The sequence below is a fragment of the Giraffa tippelskirchi genome, chromosome 5 (genome assembly GCF_054371585.1).
Source record: "Giraffa tippelskirchi isolate mGirTip1 chromosome 5, T2T-mGirTip1v1.2.pri, whole genome shotgun sequence".
NCBI classification, from domain to species: Eukaryota; Metazoa; Chordata; class Mammalia; order Artiodactyla; family Giraffidae; genus Giraffa; species Giraffa tippelskirchi.
The window spans coordinates 113,392,715-113,407,328 of NC_137279.1; the positions used below are offsets into that span (position 1 = coordinate 113,392,715).

At 42.9% G+C, this 14,614-nt stretch overlaps 1 protein-coding gene, 1 non-coding gene and 1 pseudogene across 3 annotated transcripts; 1 reads left to right on the forward strand and 2 right to left on the reverse strand.

Annotated features, from left to right (window-relative positions):
- Nucleotides 1-127: 127 nt before the first annotated feature.
- Nucleotides 128-551, reverse strand: LOC145508156 (small Cajal body-specific RNA 2). The gene has a single exon (XR_014055411.1).
- A 3,318-nt stretch (nucleotides 552-3,869) lies between these two features.
- TMEM167B (transmembrane protein 167B) lies at nucleotides 3,870-9,462 on the reverse strand. The gene is made up of 3 exons (XM_081487153.1): nucleotides 9,350-9,462; nucleotides 7,278-7,409; nucleotides 3,870-6,392 (listed from the first exon to the last, which is right to left on the reverse strand). The coding sequence occupies exons 1-3, from the start codon at nucleotides 9,357-9,359 to the stop codon at nucleotides 6,310-6,312; spliced, it is 225 nt and encodes a 74-aa protein (XP_081343279.1). The 5' UTR covers nucleotides 9,360-9,462; the 3' UTR covers nucleotides 3,870-6,309.
- An 83-nt stretch (nucleotides 9,463-9,545) lies between these two features.
- Nucleotides 9,546-13,002, forward strand: LOC145505364 (ADP-ribosylation factor 1-like; annotated as a pseudogene). Its single transcript, XR_014052966.1, has 2 exons — nucleotides 9,546-11,825; nucleotides 12,805-13,002. The product of XR_014052966.1 is annotated as an ADP-ribosylation factor 1-like (transcript).
- The last annotated feature ends 1,612 nt before the right edge of the window (nucleotides 13,003-14,614 follow it).

A 14,614-nucleotide genomic window follows, 5' to 3' on the forward strand; every position in this document is an offset into this window, starting at 1 on the left:
CCTTTCAGCTTCGGCGCCTGCGGGCGGGGCGACGGCTAGTTCAACGGCCCGCCAAAGACCCCGGCCCGTTGTCGAGTGTTGACACGTTATCCCCAACGCCACGGGCGGCCGTGCCGGGGGGCCGGGCTCAGATCAGAATCGCCTCGATAATCAAAGGCGCGGGACAAGCCCGGCCTCGTCTATCTGATCAATTCATCACTTCTGAGCACCGGGCCCCATAGGACCGGCTCCGGAACCTCCGGGACCACGGCGTTGCCACCGCCCAAGGGGCCTCGCTGCACAGCGCCCCGAAGAAGGGCTTCGCAGGAGGGAAGCTTTTCATTTCAGGTCGGCCCGGCGGGGCTGGAGTCACAACCCGATCAAATAAGATCAACGTGTAGGCCGGGGGAGGGGCGCAGGGGCGGGAGCACGCACTCATTCACGCATCCACTCACACATTAAGCATCTACTCACACACTCGGCCTACATGCGCCCTCTCACCCCCAACACACACCACCACACACAGCAATTTTCCGCAACCTCGCTTCCAGCACGCTCTCCCTCCGGTGAAGGAACGGAAGTTCGCACCGTCTTTTATAGCCCCCGGCCCCGGAGGCTTCTGGGAGGAACCACCAAGCACAGGCTCTCTCCGAGTGTGCACTTTGCTGCCCTCGCGTGGTTCGGAGGGGAACCAAGGGCCCTGGTTCAGTTCAGTTCAGTTGCTCAGTCGTGTCTGACTCTTTGCGACCCCATGGACTGCAGCGCGCCAGGCTTCCCTGTCCATCACCAACTCCCGGAGCCTACTCAAACTCATGTTCATTGAGTCGGTGATGCCATCCAGCCATCTCATCCTCTGTCGTCCCCTTCTCCTCCCGTCTTCAATCTTTCCCAGCATTAGGGTCTTTTCAAATGAGTCAGTTCTTTGCATCAGGTGGTGAAAGTATTGGAATTTCAGCTTCAGCATCAGTCCTTCCAATGAATATTCGGGATTGATTTCCTTTAGGATTGACTGGTTGGATCTCCTTGCTGTCCAAGGGACTCTCGAGAGCCACAGTTCAAAAACATCAATTCTGCGGCGGTCAGCTTTCTTTATAGTCCAACTGTCACATCCATACATGACCACTGGAAAAGCCATAGCTTTGACTAGACGGACCTTTGTTGGCAAAGTAATGTCTCTGCTTTTTAATATGCTGTCTAGGTTGGTCATAACTTTTCTTCCAAGGAGTAAGCATCTTTTAATTTCATGGCTGCAGTCACCATCTGCAGTGATTTTGGAGCCCCCACAGAATAGTCTGCAACTGTTTCCATTGTTTCCCCATCTATTTGCCATGAAGTGATGGGACTAGATGCCATGATCTTCATTTTCTGAATGTTGAGTTTTAAGCCAACTTTTCCACTCTCCTCTTTCACTTTCATCAAGAGGCTCTTTAGTTCTTTACTTTCTGCCCTAAGGGGGGTGTCATTTGCATATCTGAGGTTATTGATACTTCTCCTGGCAATCTTGATTCCAGATTGTGCTTCATCTAGTCCAGCATTTCTCATGATGTACTCTGCATATAAATTAAATAAGCATGGTGACAATATACAGCCTTAACAGTACTCCTTTCCTGATTTGCAACCAGTCTGTTGTTCCATGACCAGTTCTAACTGTTGCTTCCTGACCTGCATACAGATTTCTCAGGAGGCAGGTAAGGTGGTCTGGTATTCCCATCTCTTGAATTTTCCACAGTTTGTTGTGATCCACACAGTCAAAGGCTTTGGCATAGTCAATAAAGCAGAAATAGATGTTTTTCTGGAACTCTCTTGCTTTTTCAATGATCTGACAGATGTTGGCAATTTGATCTTTGGTTCCTCTGCCTTTTCTAAATCCAGCTTAAACATCTGGAAGTTCAGGATTCACATATTGTTGAAGCCTGGCTTGGAGAATTTTGAGTATTACTTTGCTAGCATATGAGATGAGTGTAATTGTGTGGTAGTTTGAGCATTCTTTGGCATTGTCTTTCTTTGGGATTGGAACGATAACTGACCTTTTCCAGTCCTGTGGCCACTGCCGAGTTTTCCAAATTTGCTGGCATATTGAGTGCAGCACCTCCACAGCATCATCTTTTAGGATTTGAAATAGCTCAACTGGAATGCCATCACCTCCACTAGCTTTGTTCGTAGTGATGCTTCCTAAGGCCCACTTGACTTCACATTCCAGGATGTCTGGCTCTAGGTGAGTGATCACACCATCGTGATTATCTGGGTCCTGAAGATCTTTTTTGTACAGGTCTTCTGTGTATTCTTGCCTCTTCTTAATATCTTCTGTTAGGTCCATACCATTTCTGTCCTTTATTGTGCCCATCTTTGCATGAAATGTTCCCTTGGTATCTCTAATTTTCTTGAAGAGATCTCTGGTCTTTCCCATTCTATTGTTTTCCTCTAGTTCTTTGCATTGATCACTGAGGAAGGCTTTCTTACCTCTCCTTGCTATCCTTTGGAACTCTGCATTCAAATGGGTGCATTCAAATGGGAACTCTGCATTCAAATCTTTCCTTTTCTCCTTTGGGCCCTGGTAAGGCAGGACAAATTCTCAGAATGCTGAATTATAATTGCCTTTGAATCTTTGTGTGACATATTTATAACCATATCTATAGTTTTTCTCTGATCTTTGATTCAAGTTCTGGATATAAGATGATACAACCTCAGGATCCCTCTAGGTGAATGAGTTCTTTCCCAGAAGGCAAATTCTGATCATTCCAACACCAGCTTTCCCAGGATCTCCTCCGAAGGGAGAAGGCAAACATCATTTTACCAAAAGGAAAGGGTGAGAACAGATGACTTAAGAAGGACTGAGTGGTTAGAATATCTAATGAGTAAAGATAGGAAGGCATATCCCTGTCCCTGCAAAGCTCTCTGCTACCCTTCACTCGCTTTTACTTACTTTCATACCCACTAAAATCTTTCAACCTGTAGCATCAGTGAAAAAGAAGGAATGATTATGTAAATTACAATTAGCTCCTTTCACATCAGAGAGTATAATTTTAATGTCTCATTTCCTTCTTTCTTTTTCAATGAGACATGTATGTGAAGGGGGAAGACAAATCAGAATTTTGTGAAGTTATCATTTGTGACAGTCCCATCATGCACTTGGAATAAACAAATAGGGGAAAGTATCCACTGTATGTGTCAGAAGCCCAAGAAATTTCTAGGTATGTGGCTGGGTAACCTGAAAAGCTCATTTCACAGAAGAAATTTAATGACTGGTAATGGCAGTTGACACTTGTATTTTAATAGCAGTAGTAGGTAAAATATATTGGGAAATGTTATCTACAGTACTTAACACACCTTAAAATGTACTAAAATATATGCTTATATATATATATGTATATGTATATAGCTGGTATAAACATATATAGTGTGTGTGTGTATATACATATAGGCTTCCCAGGTGGCGCAGTGGTAAAGAATCTGCCTGCCAATCCAAAGCAAGAGACTCAGGTTCAATCCCTGGGATGGAAAGATATCCTGGAGTAGGAAATGGCAACCTGCTCCAGTATTCTTGCCTGGAAAATTCCACGGACAGAGGAGCCTGGCAGGCTACAGTCCATGGAGTCACAAAGTTGGACATGACTGAGCAAATGAATAGACACACATATGTATATATAAACACATATAAATATATATGCATGTACACACACACACACACCTCCTCAAAGGAGAAAGTTATACCTTCATTGATTCTGAACTATATCATACATACATCATACATTCAATGAGCATCACAAGGAGTTAACAGGACTGAGAGTATTCACTAATGCAAACTAACATGGTATACTATGGGCAGAACCCAGGAGAGTATTAAACAAAGTTCAGCAATTCAGTATGTATGTGACAAAAATGGACAAAAATGATAGAGAAAGAAATTTTATTTTCAAGGATTGTGCAGACAATGGTGAATAAAAAATTTTATTCCAACTATAAAAAAGCTGAGTTCATTCCACCCTGGCATATAACATTTATGGTGATGCCAGTTTGAATCTGAAGCAATACTGCTATCCCCATTCTTCCACCCCTAAAAGACTCTCTTAGAGGAACAACTTCCTACAATTTTCAATCAAAAATTAATGACACATCAATCAAAGTAATGAATAAAACACGTTTCTGCTTATCTGCTTATATAAAGAAAGGAAACAAGCTGTGTATTTGTTTCTTGCTGTAAATTACCTTCACTCTGTGCACTTTTTGGTATATCCTGGTATGAAAACATCTCAAAATATAACAATTCAAGAGTTTAGGTCAAGATGACCCACTCAGGAGGCTGTAAAAATTGACTTGAACTGTGAAATGGAACTAGTTTAAAATATGAAGCTCTAGCATCAAGCTTAGAAATATTAGCCCTATTAGGAAACAAAAGTCATTAAAGCTACACAATAACAAGTGCAAAACATGCTGAACCTGTATTTCCAGGGAGTGACATTCCTATTGGCCAACAAGTTCCAAACTGACACCCACAAGGTGTAACTCTTCTTTCTGTTCCACTAGCTTTCCTTTCTCTTGTGTGAAAAAGCCTCAGAAATGACAATGAAAATATAGGAATCACTGAAATTTACCCTGTAGACCAATTCCTAGAGATAACAGCCACAACACTGAGATGATTAGACATGTAGTGTTTACTTGATGACTTTCTATACATTTAGGAACCCTCAAAGCACTAAACTGAGTGTTTCAGAATCTAAACTTCCTAGCAGCTTTTGTTCTTTTGGAATAAGACAAAAGACAATTTACTGCCACAAAGGGATCAACTATAGCCAACTTGTCCATAGTCAAGTTTTACTTTAATGAGCAATTCAACTGGTAGACCTATGTCTATGCTTGCTCTTTACAATAATTTAATTTTAGACCAATTTTTTTTAAGAGAAATTCTAGGCTTCATAAATGTAACAGTTAATCCTTTTGTAGATATAAAAAGGAGGGAATGGAGAAGTCTTCCCTTCAAATGTAAGAGTCATCTAAAACTATTTGCTCAGGAGTTCCCATACTCCATGGAAAAGCTCATCCATCAATCTCAATTGGAAACCTGGGTTTTCCTTTACTTTAGAAGACACTCTCATTTTATTCATGGATTGTATGAACTGTACAAACATGCATATGAGTGCCATCAACTTCTCATAAAAATTTCTCATGTTCTTATAATTTCCAAGAGACAGCTAAAGAGTACTGCAACATGAACAAAATTAAAAATGAGCCAAAAAACACAAGTAATTAACTGAAAACTGCCATAATAACCCAGATTTAAACAAAGAATAAGTTTGTATCTTGGGTAACATGACAAAACTTCCATCTAACATCACAATAAATTCTAGATGACTTTACTAGTATATGAATTAATATACTAGATGTATTTATTTCTTCTACCCCAACTGCAAATGTATTAAGTAATTATTTCTTCAATAGTTTCTCTTTCCCCTAGTGGTGGCATTTAAAACTGAGTAACAGTATTGAGCACTCAGTCATTTAGAAAAAATTTTAAAAGTTTTAGGAAAATAGCAACAGTTTCCATACACCATTTGAAGGGGTGATGTTTCCTTTTGGGAATGTTGGTGAACGGAACATTGTTTCTTGTCTAAATTACTCCTTTCAGGTCTCACCATAGACAGATAATTTCCAAATCTTATGTAGGCCCAGATTCTTTTGGCAAAACTCTTGAGATACCAGCACACAGCACAGCTATTTTCACCTGTTTCTTTTTGCAGTGAGGATCATGCCTATCTCCTATGTTCCCAGGTGGGTATGTGAAAGATAAATTTCCAAAGCCAAAAAATTTCTTGGCATTGTTTAACTTCTATTTCCCACTCAGCCTCCCAGCCCCACCCTCCCAGCCCTCCTGCCCATTTATCACATCCAAATAAAACAGTAAAAATAAAAGTCAAGTCTTAAAAATTATCTCTCTTTCCAAGAAGTTTGAACACAGCCTATATCCTCCCCTAATGAGCCTCAGTTTGAAAAGATCCTGATGAGGGGCTGAAGAACAACATAGGTAACAGTTCTTAAGCAGGAGGTATGGAATCGTATCACCAAGGGGAGTAATTTATCTGGATATTATATGCTCTCTGCTGAGGACCGATTTACACACAAGTCAAACGAAGTTTGCTTTCTGTAGTCCCCTGAAGCATAAATAATGGTTGTAATCATGAGTTTTCCCCACAGAAGTTAGGGGCAGATGCTGTAGTGTCATCCTGGGGACTTTGATGATTTTAGCTGCGCTTTCCTATGCTGGACCCAGGCTCCCGACAGGTTCTTCACCTTTGTTCCCTTGGCTGGCGGTTAATGAAATGGATGCTTCAGAATTCATTTTATAAACAGGACGTAGAAGGCCATCACAACACAGGCGATGGCCACAGCAGCATGCAGCCTGGTTCCAATTACAGCAGCTAGCAGGAAATAATAAAAAGAGAAAAGGAATCACACCTTGCCCTTCATATAAGTCCTCACTTTCAAGGCGCTATTTTGAAATCTTTAGTCACAAATGAAGAGACCTGTTAAGGGTCTCAAGAATCAACCCATTCAGGAATGTATTTAAATACTACTCAGGACTTCCCTGGTGGTCCAGTGGTTAAGAATCTGCCTTGCAGTGCAGGGGACTTGGGTTCGATCCCTGGTGGAGGAACTAAAATCCCACATGCTATGGGGCAACTAAACCCATGCACTGAAACTACTGAGCCCATGTGCCGCAACTGGAATCTGTGTGCAGCAACTCTCATGACACAACTAAGACTCGACTCGGTAAGTTAATAAAACTGGAGAGTCTGTGTGCTGCAACTCACACGACACAACCAGGACTTGACTCAGCAAAATAATAAGTAAATAAAAATATTAAAAAAAATAATAATAAGTACTACTCGTAAGCCCTAGGTTTTACGTGAATAGACCGTTAGTTTAAATTTTGCCCTATTTTGAAAAAAGATTTAGGTAAATAAGATTCCAGATGAAGGTGCCCAAAATAAAAAGTAAAAAAGCATCTGAGTTAAGATCAATACTTAAAAAAATCTCCAATATATTCTTCCAGAAATTCAGAAAAAAAAAAAATAAACAACTTTTCACTGGGAAAACATTACTCCCAACAATTCCAGTCCAGTCAAAAATTGTTTAAATTATACACTTTTAGGCCACGGAGAATATTAAAATTACTTTGTAGCTAAAACAAACAATACATAAAAGTTGAACCAAATACAATCCCAGCCTATCCCACTCTCACTTTACAGCACCTCACTGTCCAGCGATGGCAACCTCCTCTCCCTGAACAGATATGATCTTACCTTTGTAAAACACACCCCAAACTCCCTTCTTTTCTGAGAGCAGCCAGGTTTTGAGACGAGGTACTTTCTTGAAGTAGGCACAGGTGCAAACAAACAGCAAACCAAACACCAGAATCCCATCCAAGGAGTACACTGTTACAGAAAGAGAAGAAAGCCTTGGGTGCTAATCCAGCTTGGGACAAGTAATGCCACTGGAGAACACAATGTGGTATAATATCAAGGTGGTGACCTCAGCTGCAGTGCCAGCTCTGGCAAGAGGGAGCCAAGGTCCTGGGACTAACAAGGTTACCTTTGTGTCCCCTCAAACCATGGAGACATGCCCCTTACAAAGATCTCACTGCCCTCTTCCCTCTCCTTTCAAGAACTGCAAGTTCTGAGAAGAGTGTGCCAGTTAATGTGGAATCAGCCTGCCAGGAATGGCTAGTGTGGGCAACGTGTTGAGAGAAGTATAAGAATCCTTGGTGCCTGAGCTGAGAGATTGAAATGTGTTCTTACTATAAATCACTCATGTGATAAAGAAGAGCTAGATATTTAGCCAAGTCTTTCAGAGCTTCATCTGTTGGTAAAGAATATGATAAGGCAAAAGCTTAATGGAAAAAGTTAGAAATTATATGCAAAAGTTAGAAATTATATGACTACAATTTTCCTGTGTTTTATCTTACACTTCATGCATCATACTCTACTTACAAACCAAATTTCTGCCAGAGTAACAGATTCTTGAAAACAAACAAGCCAAAAAAAAAAAATCTGAGGCTTCATCGTGGTGGAACAATTGTGAGAAAAAAGCTTTGAACACATAGTTCTATTTCTTACATATGTAAACTGAGCTATGTCCAGTAAGCACAATGAATCATCTAAGTGGGGAAAAAAAAACAATCAGACCACAAAAGGGGGAAGGGTGACTAAAATTTATTCATTAATTACTATGTGTTCAATTGCTTCCTTATTTCTCAGTTCAGATGACTTCTTCCTTTAGGTGATGACCCTTCCTGTACTGTGCCTAGTAACCTTAGACTTCTAACTGCCCAGAAAGCTTCAAAAGAATATTTGACACAACCAGCATCTCCCAGTTCTGGACCACTCTATCTCCCTCTCTCCCTCCAGTAAAACTATCTCACAGCTAGATGTCACACAGCAACAATCCAGTAAATTAATACATATACCAAGTTTTTAGGATGAACAATACCTTTACCTGCTAATCTTCTCCCGTAAGTTTTTGCAAAGCCAAAAGTCACGCGGTGAAATTTGAATTTTCAGTATCAGGCTTACAGAAAAGGTACTTTTTGAGAAATACTCTATGCCCCTCTAATCATACTGTCTAAGAGGCCTTGTCATCTTTTTTCCAGTAAGATGGACTCTAAAGACCACAAAGGCCTCGTTTCCTGTCCTTTGCTGAAATGTGGAAATCGTGTCTATATAATCGTGTTCGAAGAGGCCTGCAAAATTAGGTCAGATAAACAGGGTGGCAACTGCCACAACAACTTTAGAAGAGGCAGTATCCAACCCTTGCAACTTTCGCTGCGGTCTCCAGATGGGATCGCCCAGGCAAGACTTTAGAATCAAATAAAAGAAAGCTTTCTGGCATTTTAACAAAATAAGAACTTATTTTTTTTAGGATCCACGTTCACCTCCCAAAAGTGTGGGCCTTAAAAACCCTCTATGATTTCTTGGTCCTCCCAAGGAGCCCACTGTCCGAAAGTATGAGAAAACAGAAGGCTGTGAGGAGGATTCCCTCATTTCCCTGTTGCTACAACAATAGCTCAACCAGGACAGGCCTCGCGAAACGGCTTGTAAGGGCCAAAACGAACTTCTAGAAGAGAGAAGGGAAAACACAGGGTAGGAACCAAGGACTCGGGGTGTGGGCACAAGAAGCATCGGGGGTTCTCGAAGGGCACGCGACGGGGGAACCCGCGGAGTAGTATAGGAAACAAGAGTTAGGGACACCGAGAGGCCAAAGGGAGGACTCCGCTGGGAGGGGGCGGGGAGAACGGCAACGTCAATCCCGGCTCCGCCCGCCACGTTTTCCCTAGTGTACTGGACTCCCATCCTTTGCTCTGGGCATTGGTTCTTACCGTTCGTCATGGCGGCTGGGCCCGGTCCTGGATAGGGAGTCCGGGGGGTCAGTGGCGGTAGCGGCGAAGGCGGGGGGAACCCAGCTCCCACTAGACACTTCCCGATCCGGGCCACGGCGACGGGTAGGAGCCGTAGTACGCAGGCGCAAGGGAAGGGAGGCGAGCGCCAAACGCAATCAGGCGTGGCTAGGAGATTGCCGAGCTAGGGGAACCTGCGTGAGTGCCGCTCTTAAGAAAAGGTGTGGTTGAGAAAAAAGCTGTCCAGAAGGCATCCGTCGTGGCCATGGTAACCAATATCTTCTGGGTGCCCCTACAGATTTAGTGCTGGGGCGAATCTGACCTGCTCCCGTCGTTGTGTTTGTAAAGGTAAAGTGAAACAAAGTGAAGTTGCTCAGTCGTCTCCGACTCTTTGCGACCCTATGGACTGTAGCCTACCAGGCTCCTCCATCCATGGGATTTTCCAGGCGAGAGTACTGGGGTGGCTTGCCATTTCCTTCTCCAGGGGATCCTCCCGACCCAGGGATCGAACCGGGGTCTCCTGCATTGTAGGCAGACGCTTTACCGTCTGAGCCGGGAAAGGTAAAGGCTTGCAGTTTTGCACTTTATTTTGCGCTGTGGCAGCTGCTCTGGTTGTGTGTGTGTGTGCAGCGGCCCATCTGCAATGGAGAAGTCTGTCTCAAGCTTCCACGTAAGAGAACGCGGACAACTGGGGTCTTGAGACGACGCCTGCAGCCTCTGGGACTGCGCTTGCTGCGCGGATCTTTCTTACTCCATATGGAAATCTGGATAATGAGGCTGCATCTGAATTTTCAAATGAAATTAGGAACCTTATAACAAAAACAAGTTGCGTATTTCATGTGTTAAAGCTCCGCGTTGTCGGGAAACGTTTTGGTAATTGCCGGTTTGTATGAATTTTTCTTTAAACTATCAGGATGGTCTCGGTTATCTCATGTATTTAGATAAAATGGGGTCACCTCGGCCACTTTAGCCAGGAAACGGCGATATTGGGGCAGCCTTTCTCACACTTTCACAACTTGACGAAAAATACCTTCAGTTTAACGGTGGCGCAGAACGGAGGAGACAAAGCTACAGACACCGTTTTGTACATTGAAATCCTTAATTCCACACAACTCGATCTGCTTTGTTAGAGTCAGGGCGAAAGTGCGACTGAGTCATTCGAGGTTGAAATTGGAAGGTTACAGCTAGTCCGCAGGTGTTAAGGTCCTAAAGGGACCCTCTGCCCCTCTTGCTGCAGTGCCATCTGCTGGCTGCGACCTGCTTGGTTACGCCGAAGAAAAGCTACCAAAGCCTCCTAGGAGCTGGAGTAGAGGGGCAAGTCAAAAAAGGCCTAATGGAGGACAGACTCCTTGTGAAAATGTGCTTAAATGCAGAAACAAAGGAACAAAAAACGAAGAAGACATACAGAACAAAATAAGACAAAGCAAATGATTTTGTGCCCATACACACAGACAAATCCCCCTGCCCCAAAGAACTGCTAAGGACTACTCGAAAGCAAAACAAAACCGAAAAGTCCCTAATTGCCTTGGCCTTTGAACTTTTCATCAACAGTTATCTAAAATAGTATCAGCACTATCATCACTGGCCACGAACTGTTAGTTCCCTACGCCAAAGCTGGATAAAATCCCCAAACTATTCTATGTGCTAAACAAATTCATGTTCACTAACTTAGACTGAACCATGTAGTTCATCTTCATCTTGAAAAATTCTCCTTCCTTACATACTATGGAATTGTGCTATTCTCCTTGACCTGCACTTCGTTGTTCTCTTTACCCAGGTTCTTTTTTCCATGTAAATATAGATGTTCCAGAGCCGCCATCTTGTGGGAGCGAAACCAACGCCTGCCTCCGAGCAGCATCTGCTCCGTGGCCGCCGAGGGTTTCTCTGGCCAGTGTTGCTCCCCCCGGTCCACAGCATGGGGAATATCTTTGCAAACCTCTTCAAGGGCCTTTTTGGCAAAAAAGAAATGCGCATTCTCATGGTGGGCCTAGATGCTGCGGGAAAGACCACCATCCTGTACAAACTGAAGCTGGGTGAAATTGTGACCACCATTCCCCCTATTGGCTTCAACGTGGAGACCGTGGAGTACAAGAACATCAGCTTCACTGTGTGGGACGTGGGTGGCCAGGACAAGATCCGGCCTCTGTGGCGCCACTACTTTCAAAACACACAAGGTCTCATCTTTGTGGTTGACAGCAATGACAGAGAGCGTGTGAATGAGGCCCGCGAGGAGCTCATGAGGATGTTGGCAGAAGACAGAGCTCAGGGACGCCGTTCTGCTCGTGTTTGCCAACAAACAGGACCTCCCCAACGCCATGAACGCAGCTGAGATCACGGACAAGCTGGGCCTACATTCTCTGCGCCACAGGAACTGGTACATACAGGCCACCTGTGCCACCAGCGGGGACGGGCTTTACGAGGGACTGGACTGGCTGTCCAATCAGCTCCGGAACCAGAAGTGAGCTGTAGTCCTCTCTCCTCCCCTCTCACTCCCTCCTTCTGCCCTCGCTTTACTCTCGTGTGGCAAACGTGCCCCTGTGGTGTGAGTGCCAGAAGCTGTCTCCGTGGTCGGTCACAGTGTGCTTCACCATGCTGTAAATGTGCAGACGCAGCCTGCAACTGGGTTTTTATTTAATGTAAATAGTTTTTGTTTCCAATGAGGCAGTTTCTGGTACTCCTATGCAATATTACTCAGCTTTTTTTATTGTAAAAAGAAAATCAACCCACTGTTTAGTACTGAGAAGGGATTTTAGGCACACGGGTCATCCAGGAGTTGTGTGTCAGACGAGCCCAATACTCCTCCTCTGGGCTTTAGATCTGTGTTGAGATCCATTTTGGTGGTTGGTTTTTAACCCAAACTCAGTGCATTTTTTAAAATAGTTACAAATACAAAATAAGGAGAACACTTGAACACACAGAAGGGAGAAATGTGCCTAATGTAGGTTCTGCAGTTAACGGCCTGAGTCCAGTCCACCGGTGGTCTGTTTCCCGTGGGGAACATGAAACGGGGCAGAACCAGCCATGATATCCATTCTGCATGGTCACAATAGGGTCCCTGTGATTTGCTGTCTCGGGTCATCCCACACCCCATAGCGTTTGTGCTTGTATTTGTGCATACATGGCTGCCCAGGAGATGGGGTGGAGGCTGCAGCCACCGTTCTCAGACCCCTTGGAAGAACCCCGGCCTTTTCTCGGGTCAGCGTGGGTACTTTGGTTGGAACGCCCTGGCTGGAGCGGGAGTCCTGCAGTCCCCTTGCTTGCCTGCTCCGGGCTCTCTGGGGTCTCACCAGCAGGAGTGCGGGTGGTCATCCTTGAGCCCCAGCTCCTCAGAGCCCCTGTCTACATGTGCTTTCACTCCCTCAGCCTGCAAGGGTCAGATTTGCCATTGAAAATGATAACCTCTACTTTTTTCTTTTGTATTTTGATAAACACTGAAGAAGCTGGAGCTGTTAAAACTTTATCTTGGGGAAAACCTCAGAACTGGTTTATTTGGTGTCGTGGAACCTCTTACTGCTTTCAATACACAATTAGTAATCAACTGTTTTGTATACTTGTTTTCAGTTTTCATTTTGACAAACAAGCACTGTAATTACAGCTATTAGAATAAAATCTCTTAACTATTAAAAAAGAAAAAATAGATGTTCCTAAGATACCCACACCCTGTTTTTCTCACTATTAATTCTTACTTGGTGACCTATTCTGTTCCATGACTTCAACTATCACCTCTGTGTAGAGTTTTGTTTTGTGTTTCATTTTTGTTTTTTTGCCACTTGGCACAACTGAGCTCTCTGCAATGAAAGTGTGGAGTCCTAAACCACTGCACTGCCAGGGAATATACAGGGAATTAAGTTGATGGTCTTAAGTTGATGTCCTATCCAAGTTCCAGTCCTATATTTCTAGCAGATTTTCTTCTGACATCTGAAATGTTGAAAGTCAAACTTGCCCCCTTCTGACTTTCCTGTTTCTATGATTAATATTCCTTTTCCCCTAATCACTGACTTTAGAATTTGTAAATTATCTTTGAATCAGTTAACTCCTCTTTTTTTTCCCACAGAGTGTTCCGACTGCCCACATTTCAATTCTACATCCATCACTATAGTGGATGTTATCACTTCAGTCTTTAAGCATCAATTAAATCCTCATAACAGTGAAAACTTACATTTGTATAATATTTTTGACCTTTTTGAAGAAAACACGCCTTCTCATAATATTTAATCCTCACAACTGTGTTATCACCCCTATCTTAGAGATAATCTAAGGCTTAGGGTAAGGACTGCTCAGTATCAGATTTGAACAATAATTCTGGTCTTCTGAACTCAGAACTAGAAAATTTTGCTTCAAACCTTGACTGTGGTTTCCTTCAACAGCAGCCTCTGCCTCCTGAATTTGTATTTAACTCCTTACCCTGCTATTTAAGGCCTTCCTACATGCAGACTTCAAGCTTCAGCTGTGAAAAGACTGTTCTGTGTTCTTCAGATGTACTCTTTGCTGTCATATTTTTGCTCATGATATCTACTCTTTTGGAGGTAACTTCATCTCATTTTTCACTAGATGGAACACTACTCCAACTCCAAAAGATAAGTCTTTTTTTCCCCAACCACTCTCAGAGTTTAAGAACAAAGTTTTAGGATAAAGAAATCCCAGTTGAAGAACTAGGAAGGGTAATTAGTTGTTTACTGACTATTTCAAAGGACAGTGATATTCCACAGCATCTTACTGTTTCTTTTTTTCCCCATGTGTCTCTGTTTTTCTTTCCTACCCTTTCTTCTCACTCTTACATTTATTTCCTTCCTTCCTGCCTTCTCCTTCCACCATATTTTTTTCTTTTCCAAACTCAAAAAAGTGTTCTGCCTAAATGAGCCTCACCAGATTTTTATTTCAAAATTAGTTATACCAAGAATTTCATATTTTTTAAAATTATATTCTGCTTTCCCTCTGTAAAATTGGGTTATAATGATTGCTCCTTTCTAGGGTTATTGAAGGATTAAACAAACTACTGTTTACAACAACACGTGGCATGAAATATGTTCTCCGTAAGTGTTAGCTATTACTGTTGTTCTTTGGTTTAAAAAATAATTATGATTGTCTACTCTGTGTTGGGCACTTTGCTAAATTTTGCAAGAATAGAGGCAAAAAAAATGAGTCCCTGCCCTCAGGAAACAAAATATATTGGGGAAGATAGATGAATAAACACACTTTAGTAGAGCACAGACATTGTGCGTGAAAAGATATTATCTTTGATCTTCA